Below are 23085 nucleotides of genomic sequence, written 5' to 3' on the forward strand. Positions count from 1 at the left end.
TCTGTAATGAACTCCTTCCAGCAATATTGCTTCTGTTTCTATTATTTTTTAAAAATATAACTCAAGTTCCTTCAAGAGGTTTTCCATGCTCTTATTCCTGAATTTTCTCGGCGATATCTATCACAGCAGATTTATCTTCTGAGTTGGATCTCTGGTTCCCCCTGTTCATTTCCATTATTCTTATTTCCCTTACCTTAGCTGTTGGGCCTTTTCTTAGAGCTCTTGGGAGAGACTTTGAATAATTATTGGGTCCCCTCTTGGTCTACTTAGAAACAAGTCATGCTAGAGAAGAAAATGGCACATCAGCTGATGAAACTGCAGAAGCAATTCCAAAGAGAGGGCCTATTGCCCTCTTCCGTAATCTTCTCTATGAGCACCCCTGAAAACCAGAGCTTGACCGATAAAAAAGAAGGTAAGTGAATTTGAATGGCTGCTTATCCTTTTCCTTTATTGCTTGCTCTGACCCATCATTAGCTGCCCCGAGTCTACAGAGAGGGGCGGCATACAAATACAATAAATAATAATAATTAAATTACAGCTAATATTGAAAAGAAAATTTGGCAAACTCTTTAAAAAAAATAATATTCTAATAACATTGCTGTCATTCCCTCTCTTCCATCCATACCTGGGTGAGCCTCAGATGAACTTTTGTTCTTTTTTTTAAAAAGTGGTTTCCCTTTAGGCAGTTTGGCGCTAATATGGTTTACCAATCATTCTTCAGATTGTATGGTCAGATAACCCCCTCGGAGGTGTGAGATCAGACAATGTTAGCGTCCCCTGAGTCTCTTGTGAGCCGCCCCAAGTCTTCGAAGAAGGGCAGCATACAAATCTAATTAATAATAATAATAATAATAAACAATGCCGCTTGGCGGGACCCAGGGAAAGAGCCTTCTCTGTGGCGGCCCTGGCCCTCTGGAACCAACTCCCCCCAGAGATTAGAATTGCCCCCACCCTCCTTGCCTTTCGTAAGCTACTTAAAACCCACCTTTGCCGCCAGGCATGGGGGAATTGAGATACTCTTTCCCCCTAGGCCTTTACAATTTTATGCATGGTATGTCTGTACGTATGTTTGGTTTTTTATAATAATGGGTTTTTAATTGTTTTTAGTATTGGATTATTATTATGTGCTGTTTTATTACTGTTGTTAGCCGCCCCGAGTCTCCGGAGAGGGGCGGCATACAAATCCAATAGATAGATAGATAGATAGATAGATAGATAGATAGATAGATAGATAGATAGATAGATAGATAATGATAATGATAATAATAATAATAATAATAATAATAACAACAACAACAATAATAATAATAATAATAATTCCTATCAGCTATTTTGGGTTGATGTGAAAACACATTGTCCCTTTACTACACAGAGACTGTTCTACTGTAAGTCAGTTCAGCTATAGGCTCTCCTCCTTAATCTGCCATCCTCTTCAAGTTTGAACAGATCCCTAACTCAAAGATAGCAATAGCACTTATATACCGTTTTACAGTTCTTTACAGCCCTCCCTAAGGGGTTTATAGAGTCAGCATTTTGCTTCCAACAATTTGAGTCCTCATTTTAGCCACCTCAGAAGGATGGAAGACTGAATCAACCTTCTTGACCCTAGTGAGATTTGAACTGGCAGTCAGCAGAAGTAACCTGCAGTACTGCACTCTAACCACTGCCCCACAGATCTAGCTAACCACTGCCCCACAGATCTAGCTAACCACTGCCCCACAGATCTAGCTGTGATGATAGGGGAGGTTGTGTGCTGAAGCAAGTGAGTGAAAGAATTGGCTGCCTCTCTAGTCTTTCATGATGAAACCCTACCCATGATTATAAGTTGTTTTATACCTATGCGTTAGAACTCATTCATATGAGTACAGCACTGATGTAGAAGAGCACTGAACACCTATTAAGCTCTTTTTGAATATAGGTTGAGTGTTCTTCAGGAACAGCACTATGTCACTGAATGTCAGCTAATGGTCAGACTCCCTTGGAATGAACCTATGCAAAACCCTTGCATAGAACCAGAGGTCAAAATTAATCTCTCCACTAACCCTTGCCCATATTAGTCTACGGAGAGTGGCGGCATACAAATCTAATAAATAATAATAATAATAATAATAATAATAATAATAATAATAATTAAGGAAAGTGAATAATGGACAGTTTCTCAATTGCTGGTAACATTTGGTGGAAGCCTACACAACCAAGCCAAAATAATCAACCAAACACTTTATATGTCCTCTCCATTATAAATAAGCACAGCAATATTTGCTGCTATTGCAATTGTGCCAAGTTAGTGGTTGCCGGTTGAGACGGCAAATGTTATGCTGGTTCAAGAGCTGGGGGTCAAGATGAACTCTTAGGCTGTATTAGACATGTTTGATAAGCAACAGATTGCTGGTGCTGGTAGAACAGTGATGGTCATTCTCACCAGTTATCATCCATCAGTAATGGTGTGAGGCAAGTAAATATGGAAATCCTATAAAGTTCTCTTCTCTGACATTGCAAATCCCATTGGGATTTCCCCCCCTGCTTTAATGTATGTATCTTCTGCATTAATGTTGATTTTTTCCCCCTAAGAACCCCCCTCTAAGAAAAGTGTAGAAGACATTCATGATCTTATGGAGCTGGAAAATATATCAACTAGTGTCCCTGATAAAGAGATACGCTTTTCCAAAGGTACTTTTCAATTTTGTGATGCAAGAAAAAAGATTGGGCTGAAATAGTCACTTTTCAGGAGAATCAGTGAAATGAAAAATGTGGGGAAAAATTAGTTCAAAATTAAATATGTGACAGATCTATTACCAAGGATGAGCAAAGAATCACTGTAAGTCAGTATTAAAGAAAATGAGCATGTACGGGCAGTAGGAACACATCTTATGTTTAAAACATATCCATACTTCAAACCACCATATTTTTTGCAATAGCATTTAGTATTTAGACTTATATACTGATTCACAGTGCATTACAGCCCTCTCCAAGTGGTTTACAAAGAGTAGGCATATTGCCCTCAACAATCTGGGTCCTCATTTTACCGACCTTGGAAGGATGGAAGGCTGAGTCAACCTTGAGCCTACTGAGATTCGATCTGCCAAACTACTAGCAGCTGGTGATAAGCAGGCTCAGAAATTTAGTCTATAATCAAATTTAAGGAATGAGTTGACTGAAGGAGCCTGGGTAGGACGAATTAACTTTCATGGTTCATTAACTAACAGTATGGATGGTTGTTTTTAATCTGGCCAAAGGAACAATGGAGGAGGCTACAAATCCAGGGGCTGTATTCACCTATCTAAACTTGGAAAGTTTTATACCTTAGCTTATATGAACCCAAGCATTAATTGATAGTCAAGCCAAAGTAGAAATGGGCCTGATTTGGTAATCAGATTAAATGTGAGGTAAACATGGTTATTAATCCGTATCAACAAAATGATTGTTCTCATAAAAATGTGCAAAGCCAAAAAAAGTAAGGCGCTTTTTCTACTTTGTACGGTATGCAAACCAGTCATCCCATTTATCCATCCAAATCTATTCCATGGCAATCTGTTTTTTCTCTACCAGATGCTCACTCAGCTTCTATTCAGGTAGGGAGAAAAAGAGGTTCCCCTCCCCTTTCATTGAGCACAGACACCATGCAAGCTCTAGAGCAGAGATCCCCAAACTTTTTACACAGGGGGCCAGTTCACTGTCCCTCAGACTGTTGGAGGGCCGGATTATTAAAAAAAAACTATGAACAAATCCCCACGCACACTGCACATACCTTATTTCAAAGTAAAGAACAAAATGGGAATGTACTATTTAAAAGGGGGGAAGAAGTCTGAAATTCATATATGTTTATGGTTTGTTTTTAATTTTCTTTTGTTAACATCTCATTGTAGGTTTTCTTGGCTTATATAAAAATGTATAAAGAAAGAAGGAAGAATTTTGGCATAATGGTTAATAAGTTAGAAATATAATTGCTGTACTTTTTGAAGGAACATTAAGGAGGGAATTTAATTAAAAGAAAATGAATGTAACTGGATGACAAAATTAGGGGGGGAAACTTTTGCAACTTTTTTGATGATTGATATTAGTTACTAACAAAATACCACATTTTATTCTTAGAAAATTAGATGGAACACTGTGTTGTGTCACTCATCCGCGGGCCGGATAAATGGCCTCAGCGGGCCATTCTGTTCTTACTCTAATCCTCCAGTGGGCCTAAAGCACAAAGGTAGAGAATGTGCTGGGAAAAGATTCTGGCTGTAGGCCGGATCCAGCAATAATATTGTTAGGTTTCTGGAATGTCTAGCAAACCCCTCTTTTGGTTTAGAAGCATCAGAGCTAAGGACGGGATTCATAACTCCCAAATTTGATTGCTCGGTTCTGTCTTTTGCTCCCTACATCCCAGGAGACGTGATTATGCCCGGGAGCCAGATATCACTTCCCAGACAAAGAAGTGAGTCAAAATCTCCTCGTATGATCAGCTCTGAACTGAGCTCAAGAAAGTTTATGAGTACAATAGAGGTAAGATTAAGCTGACCAAAACAGCAGGACACTCCCGCTCTCTGGCAATTGGTCCCTCGTCCCATGTGGTTGTTAAAAAGTCCCGTGTTTTTTTTAAAAGCAATACCAATGTGATTTTTTTCCCTTTAATTTTATTTACTTTGGTTTGAAAGAAGAAAGAAAAAGGCAAAGGGGGGAGAGAAAGAGAGAGAAATAGAGAGAAAGGGAGGGAGGAAGAGAGAGAAAGAGAGAGAGAGAAAAGAGGAAGGAAGAGAGAAAGAGAGAGAAAGAGAGAGGGGGAGAGAGAAATAGAAATAGAGAGGAAGGGAGGGAGGGAGGAAGAGAGAGAGAGAAAGAGAGAGAGACGGAGGGAAAGAAGGAAAGAGAGAAAAAAAGAGAGAGGAAGGAAGAGAAAAAGAAAAAAAAGAAAGATATTTTTTTTTGCTCCATATAGACCAAATTTTTAATCAAGAGGGGCCCCCAACCCCCCTGGGTCAATGGTGACCCACTTTAGCAATGTTAAAATCTGGTCACTTTAGGTAAGATGGAAAGGAAATGTCTGGACTGTGAAGCCCCCTAAAGGGCTGCTTTTATCTTGCCTTGACTTACAAGAATATCCAGTGTCAATTAGGCTAATATTTGCATATAGAGTCCTCAACATAAAACACTTTGTTCTCTGACTGTTCCAAGTTACAATGGTCCTGAAAAAAGTGATTTATGACTGTTTCCCCTACTCTTATGACCATTGCAGTATCCCCATGGTCATATGATCAAAATTCAGATGCTTGGCAAGCTATCCATATTTGTGATGGTTGCCGTGATCCAAGGCCACAATCTTCTGATAAATGTAGTCAACAGGGAAGCCAGATTAATTTAACAATTAACAATGACTGCAATTCACTTAACTACAGTAAGAAAGGTTGTAAAACGGGGCAAACAGATGTCTCACTTAGCAACAAAAAGTTTAGAATTAGAATTCTTTATTGGCCAAGTGTGATTAGACACACAAAGAATTTGTCTCCAGTGTAAAAGCTCTCAGTGTACATACAATAACTACTGTATTTATTGGAAGCAGCCCAGACTCCTTCAGAAATTGGGTGGCACAACAAATAAACAAACAAACATGTTTAGGCTCAATTGTGTCATGGACTACCTAGATTTTCTGCTCCCCAAAAGTGTATTGTTACTTGAAGCTGTCCTGTTTCAGAATGAATATTATTTAATGTACTGAAAGTAGAAATAATAAGCGAAGACCAGCCATGGAAATGGTGATCATATGACCCTGCGACAGTTCAACTATCATAAATCCATCCTAATTGCCAAGTGACTGAATTCTGATCACATGATCATGGGGATTCTGCAATGATCATAAGTGAAAAATGAACATACCATATGTTTTAGAGTATAAGACACACAAGCCTGAAAATTTGGGTGCATCCTATACTCTGAATGTAGCTTTTTTTGAAACTTTTTTAAAAGCCCAAATTAGGTGTTAATAATCTTCCCAGCTCTTACTTTGCAGACTCTTTCATTGTTTACTCTCTGTGAAGATTGTTTTCCAAGCCCTAAGTCTTTGTCGGGTTTTTTTCATTGGTCTATTTGCTCCAAATGTTTCTTTCTAGCCCTAACCAGGTGCTAACGATGTCTCCAGCTCTTACCGGCTTGCAAACTATTTCATTGTTACTCTCTCCGAATACATTTTTTAAAAGTTCTAACTAGTGATGGGCGAACTGAACCCTCACAATTCGGGTCCATACCGAATTTTGCAGTGTTCAGTATGCCGAACACAAACACAAAATTTTTTCAAAGTTCGGGCAAAGTTCAGGGTCGTGTTTGGCGTTCGGAGCTTTGATGTCACCGGCAAGTTGCTAAGGACGCCAAGGTGATCACTTCCTGGATTCCATGGAATCCAGGAAGTGATAACCTTGGCATCCTTAGCAACCTTCCGGTGACGTCAAAGCTCCGTCCCCGGAATCTCTTCGTGGGAGGGATTCCCCGTTCAGGTTCGGTTTGGGTTCGGCTGAATTTTGAACTTGCCAAACCCGAACACTGTTGGGTTCACCCATCACTAGTTCTAACCAGGGGATAAAATAATGTGCTGAAGCTGACCAGACCTAAGGATGCTAGCCAGATTTCCCCCCCTAAATTTTCTTCCCCAAAAACTAAGGTGCATCTTATACTCTGAAAAATACAGTATGTCATTTTCTACAAACAGTCACTAAACAAATGGTTGTGAGGACGATCTGTAAAGGTAATATAATTTTTTTTTTTAAAAAAATGGTATTGTGGTATTTTTGGTATTTTTTAAAAAAAAATGGTATTGTCATATTCAGATAATCAACTGTTGCGGGAATAAACTGAGCTGTTGCAAAAGCTGTGATTACCTGATTGCTTTCAGGAAGTGAAAAGAGTTGCTTTCAATATACAGTTGGCACTGGTTAATCCCGATTCCAGAATCTGAGCTCTTCAGAAGTAATAACTTATTCTTACATACAGTAGATTCCTTTTGTCTAAATACTTTTTTTGCTCCTCTGCTGTTTGGCTTTTGTTGGGTGATTAAGTTTGTGGTTTGGAATTCGAGGCTAAGTTTTTCAACCACGGGCCACCTTAAGATGTGTAGATTTTAACTTCCAGAATTCCCCAGCCGGCATGCTTCCTTGTTTGCAGGATTGCTCCATTCTTTTAGTACAATAGGGCAGGGGTGTCAAACTCAATTTAATTGAGGGCCACATCAGGGTTGTGTTTGATCTCAGGGGCCAAGTGTGAGTGTTGGTGCAACCAGCTAGACATCACTTGTGTGTGTGTGTGTGTGTGTGTGTGTGTGGTGACCCAAGCACTTTGCCAGCAAAAACGGGTTCCCGAGCTCTGTTTTCACCCCCTGCCAGTGAAAATGGAGCTGGGGAGGGGCGTCGAGCTACAGGCAGAGGGTGGCAGGAGGCAGTTGTGGCTGAAAACAAAGCCTGGGAGCCCGTTTTTGCTAGCACAGCTTTCAGGCCACTACAGACATCCCTGACATGAGTGACATCTAGCTAGTTCAGCGAAAACTAGTTGTGGGGTGTGATTTGCAGCAAGCTGGGAGTATGTAGCGGAAATATATATTCTCACATACAGGTAATAGTGGGTGTTCTATCCTAATGATGGGGCTAGTTGAAAGTTTGGACAAGACAAATTGTAATACAGTACAGGCATATTTTGCCTACGTATTGGCTGGGGAATTCTGGGAGTTGAAGTCCACACAACTTAAAGTTGCCAAGGCCGAGAAATATTGCTGTAATATCTACGAGTAGAGTCATAGTACATTCAGTCTGTTAAATAAGATTGGGGCTGTTTAAAGTCTTATCTGAAGTTGAAATATTCAATTAAATGCTCTCATTCCTACTTTTTAAAAATGTATATATTTTTTACACTTTGTAGCAAGAAACCCTTGTCGAGAAAGACCAGAAAAAGGGAAGTCGTGACATGGAGCCAGGTAATCAGTGAGCAGTCTCCTTCCACAAGGCTTAAAATAAATAAGATGGCACAGATTGCGGAGTTTTCTGTGTCTTTTGTTGCAATAATGACATAAAGTGGGGGAAGTTTCAGTTCTTTATAGATGCTAAAATTTATGCATAGATTAGAAACATAGAAACATAGAAGATTGACAGCAGAAAAAGACCTCATGATCCATCTAGTCTGCCCTTATCCTATTTCCTGTATTTTATCTTAGGATGGATATATGTTTATCCCAGGAATTTTTAAATTCAGTTATTGTGGATTTACCAACCATGTCTGCTGGAAGTTTGTTCCAAGCATCTACTACTCTTTCAGTAAAATAATATTTGTGTCATGTTGCTTCTGATCTTTCCCCCAACTAACCCCAGATTGTAGCCCCTTGTTCTTGTGTTCACTTTCCTATTAAAAACACTTTCCTCCTGGACCTTATTTAACCCTTTAACATATTTAAATGTTTCGATCATGCCCCCCCTTTCCCTTCTGTGCTCCAGACTATACAGATTGAGTTCATTAAGTCTTTCCTGATAAGTTTTTTGATGTAAGTTAGACTAGTTGTTTGAAGCCAAACTACATGATGTAAGTTAGATAAAAATCTGAATCTTGTGGCCCTTTGAAAACTAAATACTATTATGGCATAAATTGTTGTCCACTTTATTGCCTGAATAAGACATATATATGCCAAAACAAGAATATCTGTGGTTTCTATGCTTAGAATGAAAATATTAAATATGAAAGATAGAGACCTTACAGCAGGGGTGTCACACCCGCATTATCAGTGCATCATCATGTGACGTATCACAACTTTCCCCCCCATTTGCTAAACTGAGTGTTGGCATAATGACCAGAACGTAACACATCAGCTGCTGCCTGCGAGTTTGATAGCCCTGCCCGATAGATATAATTCCCTGGATTGATAAATGACTAAGGATTGCAATTCTCTTTGTGTGTTAAAATGTGGGAATCTCTTGCCCCTCCCCAGAGGTTAGCAATTGTCAAAAATCTAATTATTGTTTTCGGTTTAATGGATACATTTCATTTGTTCTTTTATTCCTTTATTCATTCTTTAACATAACCTTGAGTCTTTTGCAATATTAGATATACATATTCATTACTAGGAAAAGTCTGTGAGAACTAATACGGAGACATTCAGTCAGCTCAAAATCCTGTGTGCCTGTATTGCTGACCAGTTCTTTAGCATCCACCAGTCTTCTTACCTTAGCTAATTTTATTACTTTTTATTTGCAAAAGATGAATAGAAAGCCAGTATACTGCAAAGCAAAATTTCCATTAATGTCTCTGAGCCAGACATAGAGCCCAGAGAGGGTTTGCCATCCAACTAATTACGGAGGCCCTGACCAGAGAGCAATCATTAAACAATTATTTCTGAAATATATCAATGATTTTATTGTTGTGTTTATATACCACCTTAGTACAGTGGTACAACACATACAGTGGTAATCCAGAAGGCAACCTACATATTTATTACATGCAATGTATGATTGCTTTTTACAATTTCCATAATCATCTTCAACCACATCTCTGAATTTTAGTGGCTTGATCACAATCACCAAAATTGAGGAGTCGGGTACCTTGCGTTGTGACTCGGGAAGCACATAAAACACATAGTATGAGCTTTAAGGAGTACTTAATGCAGGGGGACACTGTTCTTACCAGTGAAGGGCTACCAAAATGTTTACTACCGCACTGTGGGCGTGGCTTATGCATTTTGTTTCAACATCTTTCAGTGCAAATTGGGTGCTCTGGAGCTCCATTTTCACTACCCCACTGTGTTCTCCCCCGTCCGGGTAGTAGCCCACCCCTGATTATCTACTATATAAAATGTATGTACACACATGCATGCATAGCTCTTCTAAAATTCTACACATTCAAACTCATTTACTTTGATAGGAAAAACATACTCAGAGCCCAGAAGGGAAAAAAAGAAAAAAAAATATCAAAATTTTGCTACCAGTTCTGTGTACTTGACCAAACTTTTACTACCGGTACTGCGTACCTGACCATACCTGTAGGAGCCCATGACTGGTTCTTACCCTTCTGAATGGCGTATTTTCCAACTGTAGTTCTCACCTATCCTCAAAACCAACTGGGTTGATGTCTAGCCACATTTTACTACCAAATAAACAGTATTCATAATGCTGTAGCTGAGGCCATACCATGTCCCACAGATAACACAATTTTTAGCTTGAATGACATTGTTACTAATCTTGCTGTTGACTGACTCTTGAATGCAAGTTTGTGGTTGACAATCTTTGGCAACTTGAAGCTATTTGGACTTCAACTCCCAGAATTCCCCAGCCAGCGATGTTCATAAGTGCACCAGTGTGCCTTCCGTCCCCTGTCCAATTGTCTCTCCTTATCTCATTTATCTTCTTCCTTTCAAATATGTCCACCTATTATTTTTATATCTTTTCTTCTATTCTTTTCTTTATTTATTTTATTACATATCTATTCTCTTCAATGTGTATTATGTATTGGACAAAATAAATAAATAAAATTAAATTAAATTAAATTAAATTAAATTATTAAATTAAATTAAATTAAATTAAATTAAATTAAATTAAATTAAATTAAATTAAATTAAATTAAATTAAATTAAATTAAATTAAATTAAATTAAATTAAATTAAATTAAATTAAATTAAATTAAATTAAATTAAATTAAATTAAATTAAATTAAATTAAATTAAATTAAATTAAATTAAATTAAATTAAATTAAATTAAATAATTAAATTAAGTTAAATTAAATTAAATTATTAAATTAAATTAAATTAAATTAAATTAAATTAAATTAAATTAAATTAAATTAAATTAAATTAAATTAAATTAAATTAAATTAAATTAAATTAAATTAAATTAAATTAAATTAAATTAAATTAAATTAAATTAAATTATTAAATTAAATTAAATTAAATTAAATTAAATTAAATTAAATTAAATTAAATTAAATGGTATTTCATTCCCACATCAGGCAAACTTTCTTACAAATCTAAAGATCCTTTTATCTTACCACCTGCTGTTTCTTCAGGATGCTCAGAACACTTCCAAAATCATAACTTCATTCTCTGACATAGAGTATAGGGAAAGAGAGTAGAACAAGTAGTTGGATTTTCTATATCCAGCATTTAGCTCAGGGATTCCCAACTAATTTGGGCAAACATGACCAGGGCTGCCAAGAGGATTATTAAGTGCTGGGACAAGACTAATATGGCCCCCTGCTCTCTTCCTTCTTCTCCTTTCCCTCAGCCTCCTCACCATTGAATTTTCTATTCGGTTGGGGCTCTGGCTGGGCCTCCTGTACCTCAGGTGACTCCGCTGGTGGCCGTTCAGCCTCCGAGTGAGTGCTGCTCCCTCCACCACCACCTCCAGACCCTTCTGTGTCAGAAAGGGGAGGCCGCCACCTCCTCGGTCTCCTGTATGGGAAACCTGAGGGGGAGGCTGCGCGGCCTTTCCCACTTGCCTCACATGCGCCGCTCGGTCTTTGCCAAAAAGGAAGAGAGAAGAGGGCATGTGTGTGCGCGCACATGCTTGGGAGAGGATTCCTCACCCACTCTGGCCGGGCCATGTGCACGAGAGTGACGCTCCTGCATTTAACGCCAAATTGAAAAAGCGTTTGTCTCTCCATTTTATTAATCTCATCAAGTTTCTGTTTTTCCTTGTGTTTTTTGAGTTCCAGATTTTTGCGATATTTCATAACCATAAACTGAATGAAATATAAAATTTATTCATAAATGAAGAAACTGTTTTTCTTTTTGAAAAAATGGTTTTGTAAATGTTTTTATTAAAAATTCCCCTTCATGGGCCCCCTTTGAGCTCCAGGGGCGCCAGAACCCCCTCTCCTCAGGGCTGCACCAGAAGTGGGTTACTCCGGTTTCGCACCAATCCTGTAGAACAAGTAGTAAACGGGTAGTGATAAACAAGGAGCTGGTTCTGTCAATGCCGGTCCGTAAACACCACTATCTCTTTTTTTTGGATGGGAATTTTTTGCCTGTTTTTTCTTCTCTGTATGGGCAGAAGCCAAGTTTTTAACACTGCATATGTGCGCGTGCCTGCGCAGAGTGGCCACAGGGTATGGCCACGTGGCGTGCAGTGCGCATGCAGTGTGGAGGCAGCCACAGTATGGAAGAAGTGAACCGACAATAAGGTAAGTTAGAACCCACCCCTGGCCTGAACAGAACTTTGGGCACAGCCAATTAAATGGATATAGGCAGAACAATAACTACATTTTATTTAAGTAATATTAAAAATAATGTAATGTAGACGTTGTGCTCTGGATATTTAATAATTTTCCTCATCACTTATAAATTAAAACTTTGGTGCAACTTTTGAAAGATTTCAGAAGGCCACATTCAAAACTTTAGAAGGTTGCATGCTACCTTCAGATGTGTACATCTTTTAAATCATCATTCAGTCACACTATTTATTCTGTTTCACCTATTCAAACCTAGTGGGTATTTGTTGGTGAGATTCAATCTGTTTTGAAAAAGTCTGAATGTGTTTGCAGTATAGTAGTACTTCATCCAACACAGCTTCATCTTTTAATACCTTGATTTTCTGTTGTTCCGGGTAACTTTGGGATTAACGATGTAATTTTAGTATGGTCTATCTTCCCCTACTTTGTTATCAATGAAATGCTTTACTAACAGTCCTATTCCCAATCCTTCCCAATCTAGTTTTTGTCTTCTGTTTTCATTCCATTGAGATGATCCTGACAGTTTTAAAAACTTTATCCACTCCCAGCAAATACTGAAAGTTTATATCTTCATGACATTTTGTTTGATCTTTCTTACGCTCTCTTCTGATTTTTCATGAATAAATGTCTTAACCTGCTGTGCTTTCTTCCTAGTGGTTCCATTTATTTATCTCTGAAGCTGTTTAGGGAATCTGTATCAAAACTCCCTCCCTCCCACCCTCTTTCTTTCTTTCTTTCTTTCTTTCTTTCTTTCTTTCTTCCTTCCTTCCTTCCTTCCTTCCTTCTTTCTTTCTCTCTCTCTCCCTTTCTTTCTTTCTTTCTTTTCCACATTCTCCCTTTTGGTTATTTTACTATTACCGTGTTTCCTTGAAAATACAAGCAGATCTTATATTAAATTTTGCTCCAAAAGACCCAGTAAGGCTTATTTTCTGATTTGGGGGAAATACAGTGTACTACAGTACTACAGTGCTTCAGCAGTTTGAATCCCTAGCACTGCGTAATGGAGTGAGCTCCAGTTACTTGTTCCAGCTTCTGCCAACCTAGCAGTTCGAAAGCACGTAAAAAATGCAAGTAAAATAATAGGGACCACTTTGGTGGGTAGTAAACAGTGCTCTGCATGCCTTCGGTGTTTAGTCATGCCAGCCACATGACCACAGAGATGTCTTTGGACAGCTCTGGCTCTTCAGCTTAGGAATGGCGATGAGCACCACCTCTAGAGCCAGAAATAACTAGTCTAGCACGCATATAAGGGGAACCTTTATCTTTACAGTATTAAATGAATCCGTCTTCCTGACAATCTTAACTGGGGCTTATTTGGGGGTAGGGCTTATATTACGAGCAGCTTGGAAAAATCGTGCTAGGAATTTATTTTCCAGTTGGATCTTATTTTCGGAGAAACACAGTAGCTGTGTTTTCACTATATGCTTAATTTTGTACCTTACCTAAATCTTTAGGCTTCTACAACATATTGTAACATTGGCTAACTAAAAGGCCTGAAATCATCTATCATGCTAAAGCCACAATAACTAGTTGAACATGTTGCAGTGAATACAGTTGCTAAATTGGTAACTGGTTTAATTAATTTTTTTTATTTGATATGCCCAGTGATTCTGTGCAGTAAACTATGTTCATGATGAATTCAGCTGCGAGAGAGTAAAACATCAATGTGAATGGAGAGCAGAGGGACAAAACAAAGGAGATAAATATTGGGGATACAAGTAAATCGTGGGGGATACTCTCCATTCCTCTTGGCTTTTCCATCTGTTTTCTTAACCTGCCCTTTTTTCTCCCTCCATTTCCTCTTTATGCCTTTATTGCTCACCCAAAATCAGTGAGAAGTAAAAGCCAGGATGGCCATTTGAACCTCAAACTAAAAGAGGGACTCAGATTTAAAACCCTGCTAATTAAAAAAAATAACTTAAATATTGATACTGTATTATATTTTTCTACATTTTAAACTTTTATCATGGCTAAGCAGTGAAGGGCTACCAAAACTTTTACTACCATACTGAGGTCGTGGCTTATGCAGGACACCCTGCATATTCGTTCAACATCTTTCAGTGCAAACTGGGTGCTCTGCGGTGGAGCTCCATTTTTACTACTACACTGCGTCCCCCCCCCCAAATCTGGGCAGTAGCCCCCCCCTGTGGCTAAGATCCTTGAAATCTGGAAATAAACTAGGCTTCTCTACAACTTTAGGCAGGATTGCATGAACTCATGCATGTGCACAAACACCTCCCCCTCTTGCTTACTAGACAACAACTAACTTTTTACACTGTTTTGTTCTTCATAAAAGTCTATGAAACTACACTTGATTTCCCAAAAGGCTTCGAGATCCAAAGAGTCACGTGGGATCATCTAGAGCAGTGTTTCCCAACCTTGGCAACTTGAAGATATTTGGACTTCAACTCCCAGAATTCCCCAGCCAGCGAATGCTGGCTGGGGAATTCTGGGAGTTGAAGTCCAAATATCTTCAAGGTGCCAAGGTTGGGAAACACTGATCTAGAGCAGGGGTGTCAAACTGGGGGACCATTGGCCAGATGTGTCAGGCACAAGCCACGCCCACCCGAGCTCTGTGAATGGGAAAAACATCACAAAACATCATGTGATGGCAACATGACATCAGGAGTTTGACACCTGTGATCTAGAGCAGTGTTTCTCAACCTTAACACCTTTTAAGAAGTGTCAACTTCTACAATTATCCAACATGTCGACTGGGAAATTTTCAGAATTGAAGTTCACACATCTTTTAAAAAATAAAAATAAAAATATAATGTTTATTGACAATAAATAGGGAAGGGGTATATAAAATAAAGAGACTGTACAAATACAAATACAAATGTATAGGTGAAGTTCACAAATCTTTAAATGCATCTAATGCCCATGTAGGATTTGGAAACCTACTGCTGTTTGGGGAATGTTAGATGTAAAAACAGAGAAGAACATAGAACAAGAAAACCTTTATTGATGATTTTAGAGAGTTGTTGGTAGAGAAAAGAGAAAAAGAAGAAAAAACAATGGAGGGTTGCAATTGAGCCCCATAAGTTTAAGTTATCAGTATATGGCAACGCTACTGTGTTTTCCTGAAAATAAGACCCAACCAGAAAATAAGCCCTACCTCTATTTTTCAGGATGTTCATTATTCATTCATTCATTCATTCATTCATTCATTCATTCATTCATTCATTCATTCATTCATTCGATTTCTATGCCGCCCTTCCCCTGGGACTGTGTATAAGCCCCAATTAAGATAATGGCAGACAGGGACATTTAGTACTGTATTTACCCCAAAATAACCCTAATGCGTCAAAACAAAAATTAATATAACAACCGGTCTTATTTTAGGGGAAACATGGGTAGTGTCCCTCCTAGGTTGTACAGAAAGCAAAATTTGTGGGGGGGTTTCTTTACATTTCAGTTTAGGCCCATATAGGTATCTGATTGGTAGACCTTGGACAAAACTAAATTTAGATTAATTTTACTTAAATTAAAAGGCATAATTAACACAAAAATGATTAGTATGAAGACTTTCCCATTTGTACTTGGTCATTTTCCTTTCTTTCATATTTAAATTTTGAATTTCATAACACCTTTTAGATGTATTTGATGTCATGTTCAAGATTTTCAAGGCCTTAGTTTATACATTTCAATTTTAAAAGTTTTATTGTCATGAACAATGAAACTGGCAGGGTAATACGTAGATTTCTTCTCCTTTTCATAAGTCCTCCTATCTTAAATATCACTTCTTGTCCTTTGCTGTAGGTGAACTTATTGTTCCTCATCCTGGCAGCAGCAAAGTTTCCTTCTCTTCAACTAAGGATGCTGTGTCAAAGACCAACAGCATGGTTAGTAACAACCCATCAGCCAATCCTGGGCCTAGCGCGGCAAGAATGAGCAAAGATAAATTTCCAACCTCTGCTTCAGCTGTGTGTACCAGCAATGATGGTGGAGGATCAGTCTGTGGATCAGCTGGTTGCGGGAGCAAAACTGCCTGTTCTGGATCAGCTGGTTGTGGGAGCAAAACTTCCTGTTGTGGATCAGCCGGTTGCGGAAGCAAAGCTTCCTGTTGCGGATCAGTTGGTTGTGGAAGCAAAGTTTCCTGTTCTGGATCAGCTGGTTGTGGGAGCAAGACTTCCTGTTCTGCTTCAGTCGGTTATGGAAGCAAAATTTCCTGTTGCGGATCAGCCGGTTGTGGAAGCAAGACTTCCTGCTGTGGATCAACTGGATGTGGAAGCAAAAGTTGCAGACCAACCCGATGTGGAAGCAAGACCTCCTGTGGATTGGCCAGATGTGGGAGCAAAACTTCCTGCTGTGGATCCACTGGTTGTGGAAGCAAGACTTCCTGTTGTGGATCCGGTGGATGTGGGAGCAAGACTTCCTGTTGTGGATCCGGTGGATGTGGGAGCAAGACTTCCTGTTGTGGTTCCGGTTGTGGCCTAGGAGGATATTCCAGTAACAGTGGCAAGACCGGCTGCTGTGGATCAGCTGGGTGTGGGAGCAGCAATGGAAAAGCAGGTGGTGGTTATGATTCCAGTGGCAGCAGCAAACACGGAACCAGCAATAGCAACAATAAGCACCTTTACTCATGCTCAAGTGGTAAGTCTTACCTCAAAATGCAGTCTCATATCCTGGGACTGAAATGAGACAGTCAGTCATGAAAAATGGCAAGAATATAAAGGAATTCTATGGAAAAAATGTTCCTTGGTTGGTTGGGGGAGCTGTCACTTGATATCCATAGGTAATATAGGCTAGAGAGCTGAATACAAGTAGCAAGTAATGGGCAGCCAAAAATTTTACTGCCACACTGTGGGTGTGGCTTATTTTGTGGGTGTGACTTAACGGTCATGTGACTGGGTAGGAGTGGTTTCCTGGCTATGTGACCATGTGGGAGTGGCTTGAACTATCATCATCGTTCAAGTGAACTGTTAAGCCCTCAACTTACAACCTTACCAGTGTCGCTCAGTAAGGTGACAATTTGCTTTGTGTTTCCCGCGCTCTCCTTCCTGGATTGCCCCCCCGCCTCAGGCTGGGTAGCTAGGCAAACGGGTGCTGCCACAAGCATAAATGCGGCCAGCGCCCTTCCATCCACACCTTCTGCTTGCACCTCAGGCAGGAGGTGGCCGCGTGAGGCTGGAGGGGAGCCAGCAGGAGAGAGGGAAGCCCGTCTGAGGCCGGGAAGGAGGAAAGAAGAAAAAAGCAAGGAGCACAGACGCAGCAGCAGGAGGGGAAAAAAAGAGAGCTGAGCCGAGACCAGTAATCCAGGAAGTGACAGCTGCTGATCAGCTGGAGCTGCATACGCATCTTCATTGCTGGTGGAACTGTGTTCCACCCCATCCTGCCTGCTGCCCACCCCTGCAAGTAGCCCTTGAATTGCGACTATAATGGAAGTCGCAAGTCATTAGCGGTCATAAAAGGGGTCTGTCACATGGCCAATCTGACTTGACAATATTTTTTGCAGCAATCATTAAGAAAATGCAGTGGTCATCAGTGTGGACCCATTGATCACAGTAAGTGTGGTGTCAACTCTGAAGTGAACCTGACTAAAGTCATCTTGGAGGCTTCAGGATTACCACAAAGCAGAAGAAGGGACAAGGAGGGAGGAAATAATTAGATGGGGGTTTATAGCCAAAACAAAAAGTTTTCCTGTGGGAACCAAGGATATTCTCTAACAGGTGGCTGGCCAGAGGAGGAATGAGGGAACCAAGAAACCAGCCAGCATTTTGATTGGACAGTATGACCAGTGACTTGGGGGAAAGGGGAAACTTTACTTTTTAATTAAGTGAAAGCCACAGGAACCAGTTTTGCTAATATGAGATATCCAGGGGTGGTCTCCAACTTACCTCGCTGTCAGTTTGCTTCCCCCCAATCCCCGTGGCTATGCCTCATCTGCGTGATACAAAAAACACTCCAATTTTTTTAAAAAAACCTGCTGGGAAAAAAAGGTGACTGCATGCACCATGCCTGAAACTCTGCTTCTGCGTATATGCAAAATAAAAAAAAAAAAAAAAATTCTATTTAGAAAAAATGGCAGCGCCCATAGACCAGATTGTGATGTCACCAGTGGGCTGCTAGCAGTTTAGCCGAACCGGTCCAAACCGGGAGGAACCCACCCCTGGATGTATCCAATAAAATTGTTCTTTCATGAATCTATCTGCCTGTCGGTGGGACTTGGAACCCTGAAGTGGTTTTGCAAAAACCAGACGTAAATGCTGATTTTTGACAAAACTGTTGTCAAACAAGGTCCTGTGATTGCAGGATATTGCAAAAGGCCCTAAATGTGGCCATGTTGCCAAGTGCTCAAGTGCAGTCATACGATTGTGGGGGGTGGGGTTGGCAATCATGAGAATTTCAGATCTGGATCATAAGTAACTTTTTCAGGTAGATCGTAGGTTCAAACCATCGCTAAGGCACCATTCGTAAGCCAAGGATCAAAATTTGATCAAAATTTGGCCTATCTCAAAAATTGTTTCTATTTCTAGTCTTTGGTTCTGGAAATGCATTATTTTCTTAGTTGTTTTTTTCTTTTTACAGAAAATTCCAATTCCATCATATAAAAATTGTTGCGTTCTTGTGCTTTCAGTGTTGCCTTTCAATGTTTTGCAATGTGTAAGAGATGTTTCTTTTCATTATGAAAAGCAAATGAGCTCTGATATGGACACTAAATTTGCAAACTCTGTTCTTATTGTGCTGTTGGAATTGCTAATGCTGCAATGTCCTCATCGGTTTGAAAGGCCCAAAGTGCTTCATGATGCTCTGTTGGCCTGTGCCATCATTACGATTTGTTGCATTGGAATAATATAGTTGGCTGGTTATGCAATTTGAATTTTGAGCATTTGAAATTGCAAGTTATTGCCGCTTTTTTTTTCATTCTAGGAGCAAATCTGTCTCACCGAGCTCCATCAAAGCCGTCAGGCAAAGGATCCATGTATTTATCAGTCTCTCATCATGCTAACGAAGGCTCTCATAAAGTGAAGCATAGAAAGAAAGCAACTTCAACGGTATGACCCTGCCCTTTGGAGTTAAAAAAACTGAGGGGCTGTGCTTGGGCTGAGGGAGGACCTGAATTGAATAGCAATTAGACTACAAGTAGTACCATATTTTTGGGAGTATAAGACGCACCTTAGTTTTGGGGGAGGGAAATAGGGAAAACAATCTACTTACCATGTATTCAGCTGGCTAGCGTCTTAGTCTGGTCAGCTTCAGCACATTATTTTATCCCCTGGTTAGGGCTTAAAAAAAACTTTATTCGGAGAGAGTAACAATGAAAGAGCTTGCAAGCCAGTAAGGGCTGGGAACATTGGTAGCACCTGGTTAGGGCTGGAAAGAAACATTTGGAGCAAGGTAGACCAATGGGGGGAAAAAACCCTGTAAAGTCTTAAGGTTTGGAAAACATTCTTTGCAGAGAGAAACAATGAAAGAGCTTGGCAAGCCAGTAAGGGTTGGGAACATTGGTATTACCTGGTTAGGGCTGGAAAGAAACATTTGGAGCAAGGTAGACCAATGGGGGAAAACCCCCCTGCAAAGTCTTAAGGTTTGGAAAACATTCTTTGCAGAGAGAAACAATGAAAGAGCTTGCAAGCCAGTAAGAGCTGGGAAGATCATTAGCACCTGGTTAGGGCTGAGAAAAAAAGAGGCTACATTCAGAGTATAAGATGCACCCAAATGATCAGTCTCTTTTAGGGAGGAAAAAGGTGCATCTTATACTCCAAAAATATGGTAGTTTAAACTCTGGCTGACTCACCAGAGCAAGCAAAACATTGATAACATTTTTTAAAAAACCTTTTAAAATCTTTGCTAGAGTGAACCAGAATGTCAACCACGTGAAAGACACTCAGAGAAGAAGAGACGACTTAATAAGGGGAAAACAGGTAAGGGCTGTTCTGTCCAGTCGGGTCAATTATCAGGAATAAAGAGCCACACACACTGATAATAGGCAAAATCTATTGTTCGTGCAATAAACTGTTTAAATTAAGGAATCTCACGCTGGCAGCATTTCTCTAATGTGTGGAGATAAGGAAAGTCCAGGCTGGGAGCCAGATAGAGTCATAAATCTCCGCTCCTGACATGTTTCTTGGAGTTTAACCAAACTTACAGTCCCAAGGAACTCCTCTGCTCATGAAACAGGCAGGAATAAAAGTCTGTGGAGGTAGAACAGTCTCTTAGCTTCGAGGCATCATCGAACGCATCATCAGTGAGGAACGTTGTTTGCCACACCCCTTTTACCATTGCCTATCCTTTTATACTGACAAGGTGTGGCCAAATGTCCCATAGATTAATGCCAAGAACCCCTTCTTGTGAGATCCACATGTCTCAATGTCATCCTCCTTGCTCTTGCATCTAACTGGAGGTCCTGCTCCTCTAATTCCCCATCGTCCTCTGACTCACTCAGTTCCATAACTGGGGGTTATCTCAGGTTGACCTTCAGTCTGGTTGACCCTAACTCTTCCTCATTCTCAATCTAAAAGGTGGGTACATTGCCCTGTGATTCCAGTACTCCATATTTGGTCCTTGAAATCCATGACCAGCTGAGCCAGACGTGGACCACTCACAACAAGGGCCAAACTGTTTTCCCACTAGATGTAACTAGTTCACAGTTTTTCAGTGTAACTAGTTCACACTGTTAGGAGCTGGATGTTTAATATCAGGCTTTCCATGTCCAAATAATCTCCTTTTTTACAAAACAAAAACACTGTTGAATATATACTGCCCCCCCAAAATAAAGGGAACACTCAAATAAACACATCCTAGATCTGAATGAATGAAATATTCCCATTGGATACTTTGTTCTGTACAAAGTTGAATGTGCACAACAGCAGGTGAAATTGATTGTCAATCAGTGTTGCTTCCTAAGTGGACAGTTTGATTTCACAGAAATGTAATTTACATTTAGTTATATTGTGTTAAGTATTCCCTTTATTTTTTTGAGCAGTGTATATAGCTGTGTAAAGCCTTGGTAAAGTGAAATTAACGTTTATATCAAGGTCTCCAACCTTGGCAACTTTAAGGTTTGTGGACTTCAATTCCCAGAATTTCTCCTGGCTGAGGAATTCTGGGAATTGAAGTCTACAGATCTTTAAGTTGCCAAGGTTAGAGACCTCTGCTTCAAGATGACCCTAACTGTTAACTACAACTGTTTTGGAGGAAAACTTGATACATTCAAATTTGGGTGGGTTTTAAAAAATACTATGATTGATTAAGGGCCTGTGGGCCTAAAGTATAAATTAAAGGCACTTGCCTGCTGTTCCTCAGTTCCAGTTTTGAGTCAATACATGTGGTTGTAGCTATGCTGGCCTGGTTTGGGCCTACTAAAGCCCGCTACACAATACACTCCAATGAGCCTTTCTCTGAAAGAATCCTTCTGTGAGAAGGACTTGAAATGAATGAATATCTTTCCTGCATCATGAAGGACATTCCAGGTACTCCTCAACATATATATGTATATGACCACAATCCTGTCCAAAATTTCTGTTGCTAAGTGAGGCAGTTCTTAAGCGAATTTTGCCCCATTTTATGATCTTTCTTGCCCCAGTTGCTAAGCGAATCACCGCAGTTGTTAATATTAGCAACATGGTTGTTAAGTGAATCTGGCTTCCCCGTGGGCTTGGCTTAGCAGAAAGTCGCAAAAGGTGTGTTTTCAGACAGTTCAATCAGTTCAGTCAATTCCATCTTGAATATTTTCATTCTTCCATGCCAAAGTTGATATCCTCCTTTCTCATAGAAAGTCAGTGTGAAGGCCAAACAGATAAGATATGCTTGCAAACAATGTCAAAATCCTTGCAAAGCAAGCTGCTATATTTCCTCCGGCCACACAATGGTGCTAGATGACACATTTTCCAGATCTTCTGGTATTTAGTATTCCTCTTCTGGTATTTAACATTCCTCTCCATTTATAAATGAAAACAAAACAGCATCCACAACAAAAATTTAAGGTTCCTGATTCAAAAGGACAAATTTAAAAACAATTAGATATCTTAAAAATACAATCTTGGGCAATTTGCTACTTTCTGAAGCTTTCGCCATACGCCACATCGCAAAATAACTACTTCTTCTATTTCCAGCTGTTTTAGCTCTGTTGAAAATCAAATCGAAAAACAAAATTCCAAAATCCCTTTTGGCCACTCTCAACTCACCAGTACCAGCTTCAAATCCCTTCCTCTCTCTGTAAGCACTCCTCCAGCTCTTTCCAGATGTTACCGCTCAGCTTTTCCTCCAAGCATTGTGTTGTCTCTGCGGCTGTGTCGGCTTAGGAATGTCTGCCTGGCCGGCTTCACACCACCGCCGGTGCGAGACTGAGCCATTTCGTCTGGTGGGGCATGCTGACCGCTCCCAGACCCCTGGTAGCATCCCCTGTGTCATCTTCCCTTCAGGAAGGATCCAGTCTGGTCCAAAAGGACCAGAACCCCCGGGCAGTGGGGATTCGGAACCTTTCCAAGGGAGAGGAAAGGCTCCTCATTGCTGCGGCCATCAGACTCTGTCCCTCTTCGCCGTGCATCATGCATCATAAAGGCGCATGTGCAAAGCATGCACATGCAAAGCACACGATCACTGAACCAGATGTTCAATTGGCAAGATCTCACCACTGCTTAATAGCCATGTTTGATAAGCGATCAGAAACACTGCAGAATGGTACTGAAAAGCCTGGGGAATCCTTATAGGTAAAATAGTGAAAATGATTCAGGCTTAGTTTCCATTCTGAAATTAAAACATTCTGTTGACAGAATGGCTGACCACCTAGATATATTTAATCAAATAATAATAATCCCATTGGTGAGTGGAAGAGAACAAGGCATCTCTCCAGCGTGTTCAGTTTCAACAGGTATGTGTTAGGTGCACATCTACTCCATTTACGGATCAAAATCCCATGTCTGAATGAGTGGACTTCTCTTATCTGATATTCAATTGTGTTAGAG

General features: G+C 39.9%; 1 protein-coding gene across 1 annotated transcript in view; it reads left to right on the top strand.

Annotated features, from left to right (window-relative positions):
• Positions 1 to 23085, top strand: part of FSIP2 (fibrous sheath interacting protein 2) — a 93445-nt gene that overhangs the window by 23722 nt on the left and 46638 nt on the right. The window contains 4 exon segments of the mRNA XM_070730245.1: positions 271 to 412; positions 4379 to 4494; positions 11290 to 11398; positions 15938 to 16771. Of these exon segments, the coding sequence (XP_070586346.1) occupies positions 271 to 412; positions 4379 to 4494; positions 11290 to 11398; positions 15938 to 16771 (1201 nt within the window).

Source organism: Erythrolamprus reginae, chromosome 1 (assembly GCF_031021105.1).
Source record: "Erythrolamprus reginae isolate rEryReg1 chromosome 1, rEryReg1.hap1, whole genome shotgun sequence".
NCBI lineage: Eukaryota > Metazoa > Chordata > Lepidosauria > Squamata > Dipsadidae > Erythrolamprus > Erythrolamprus reginae.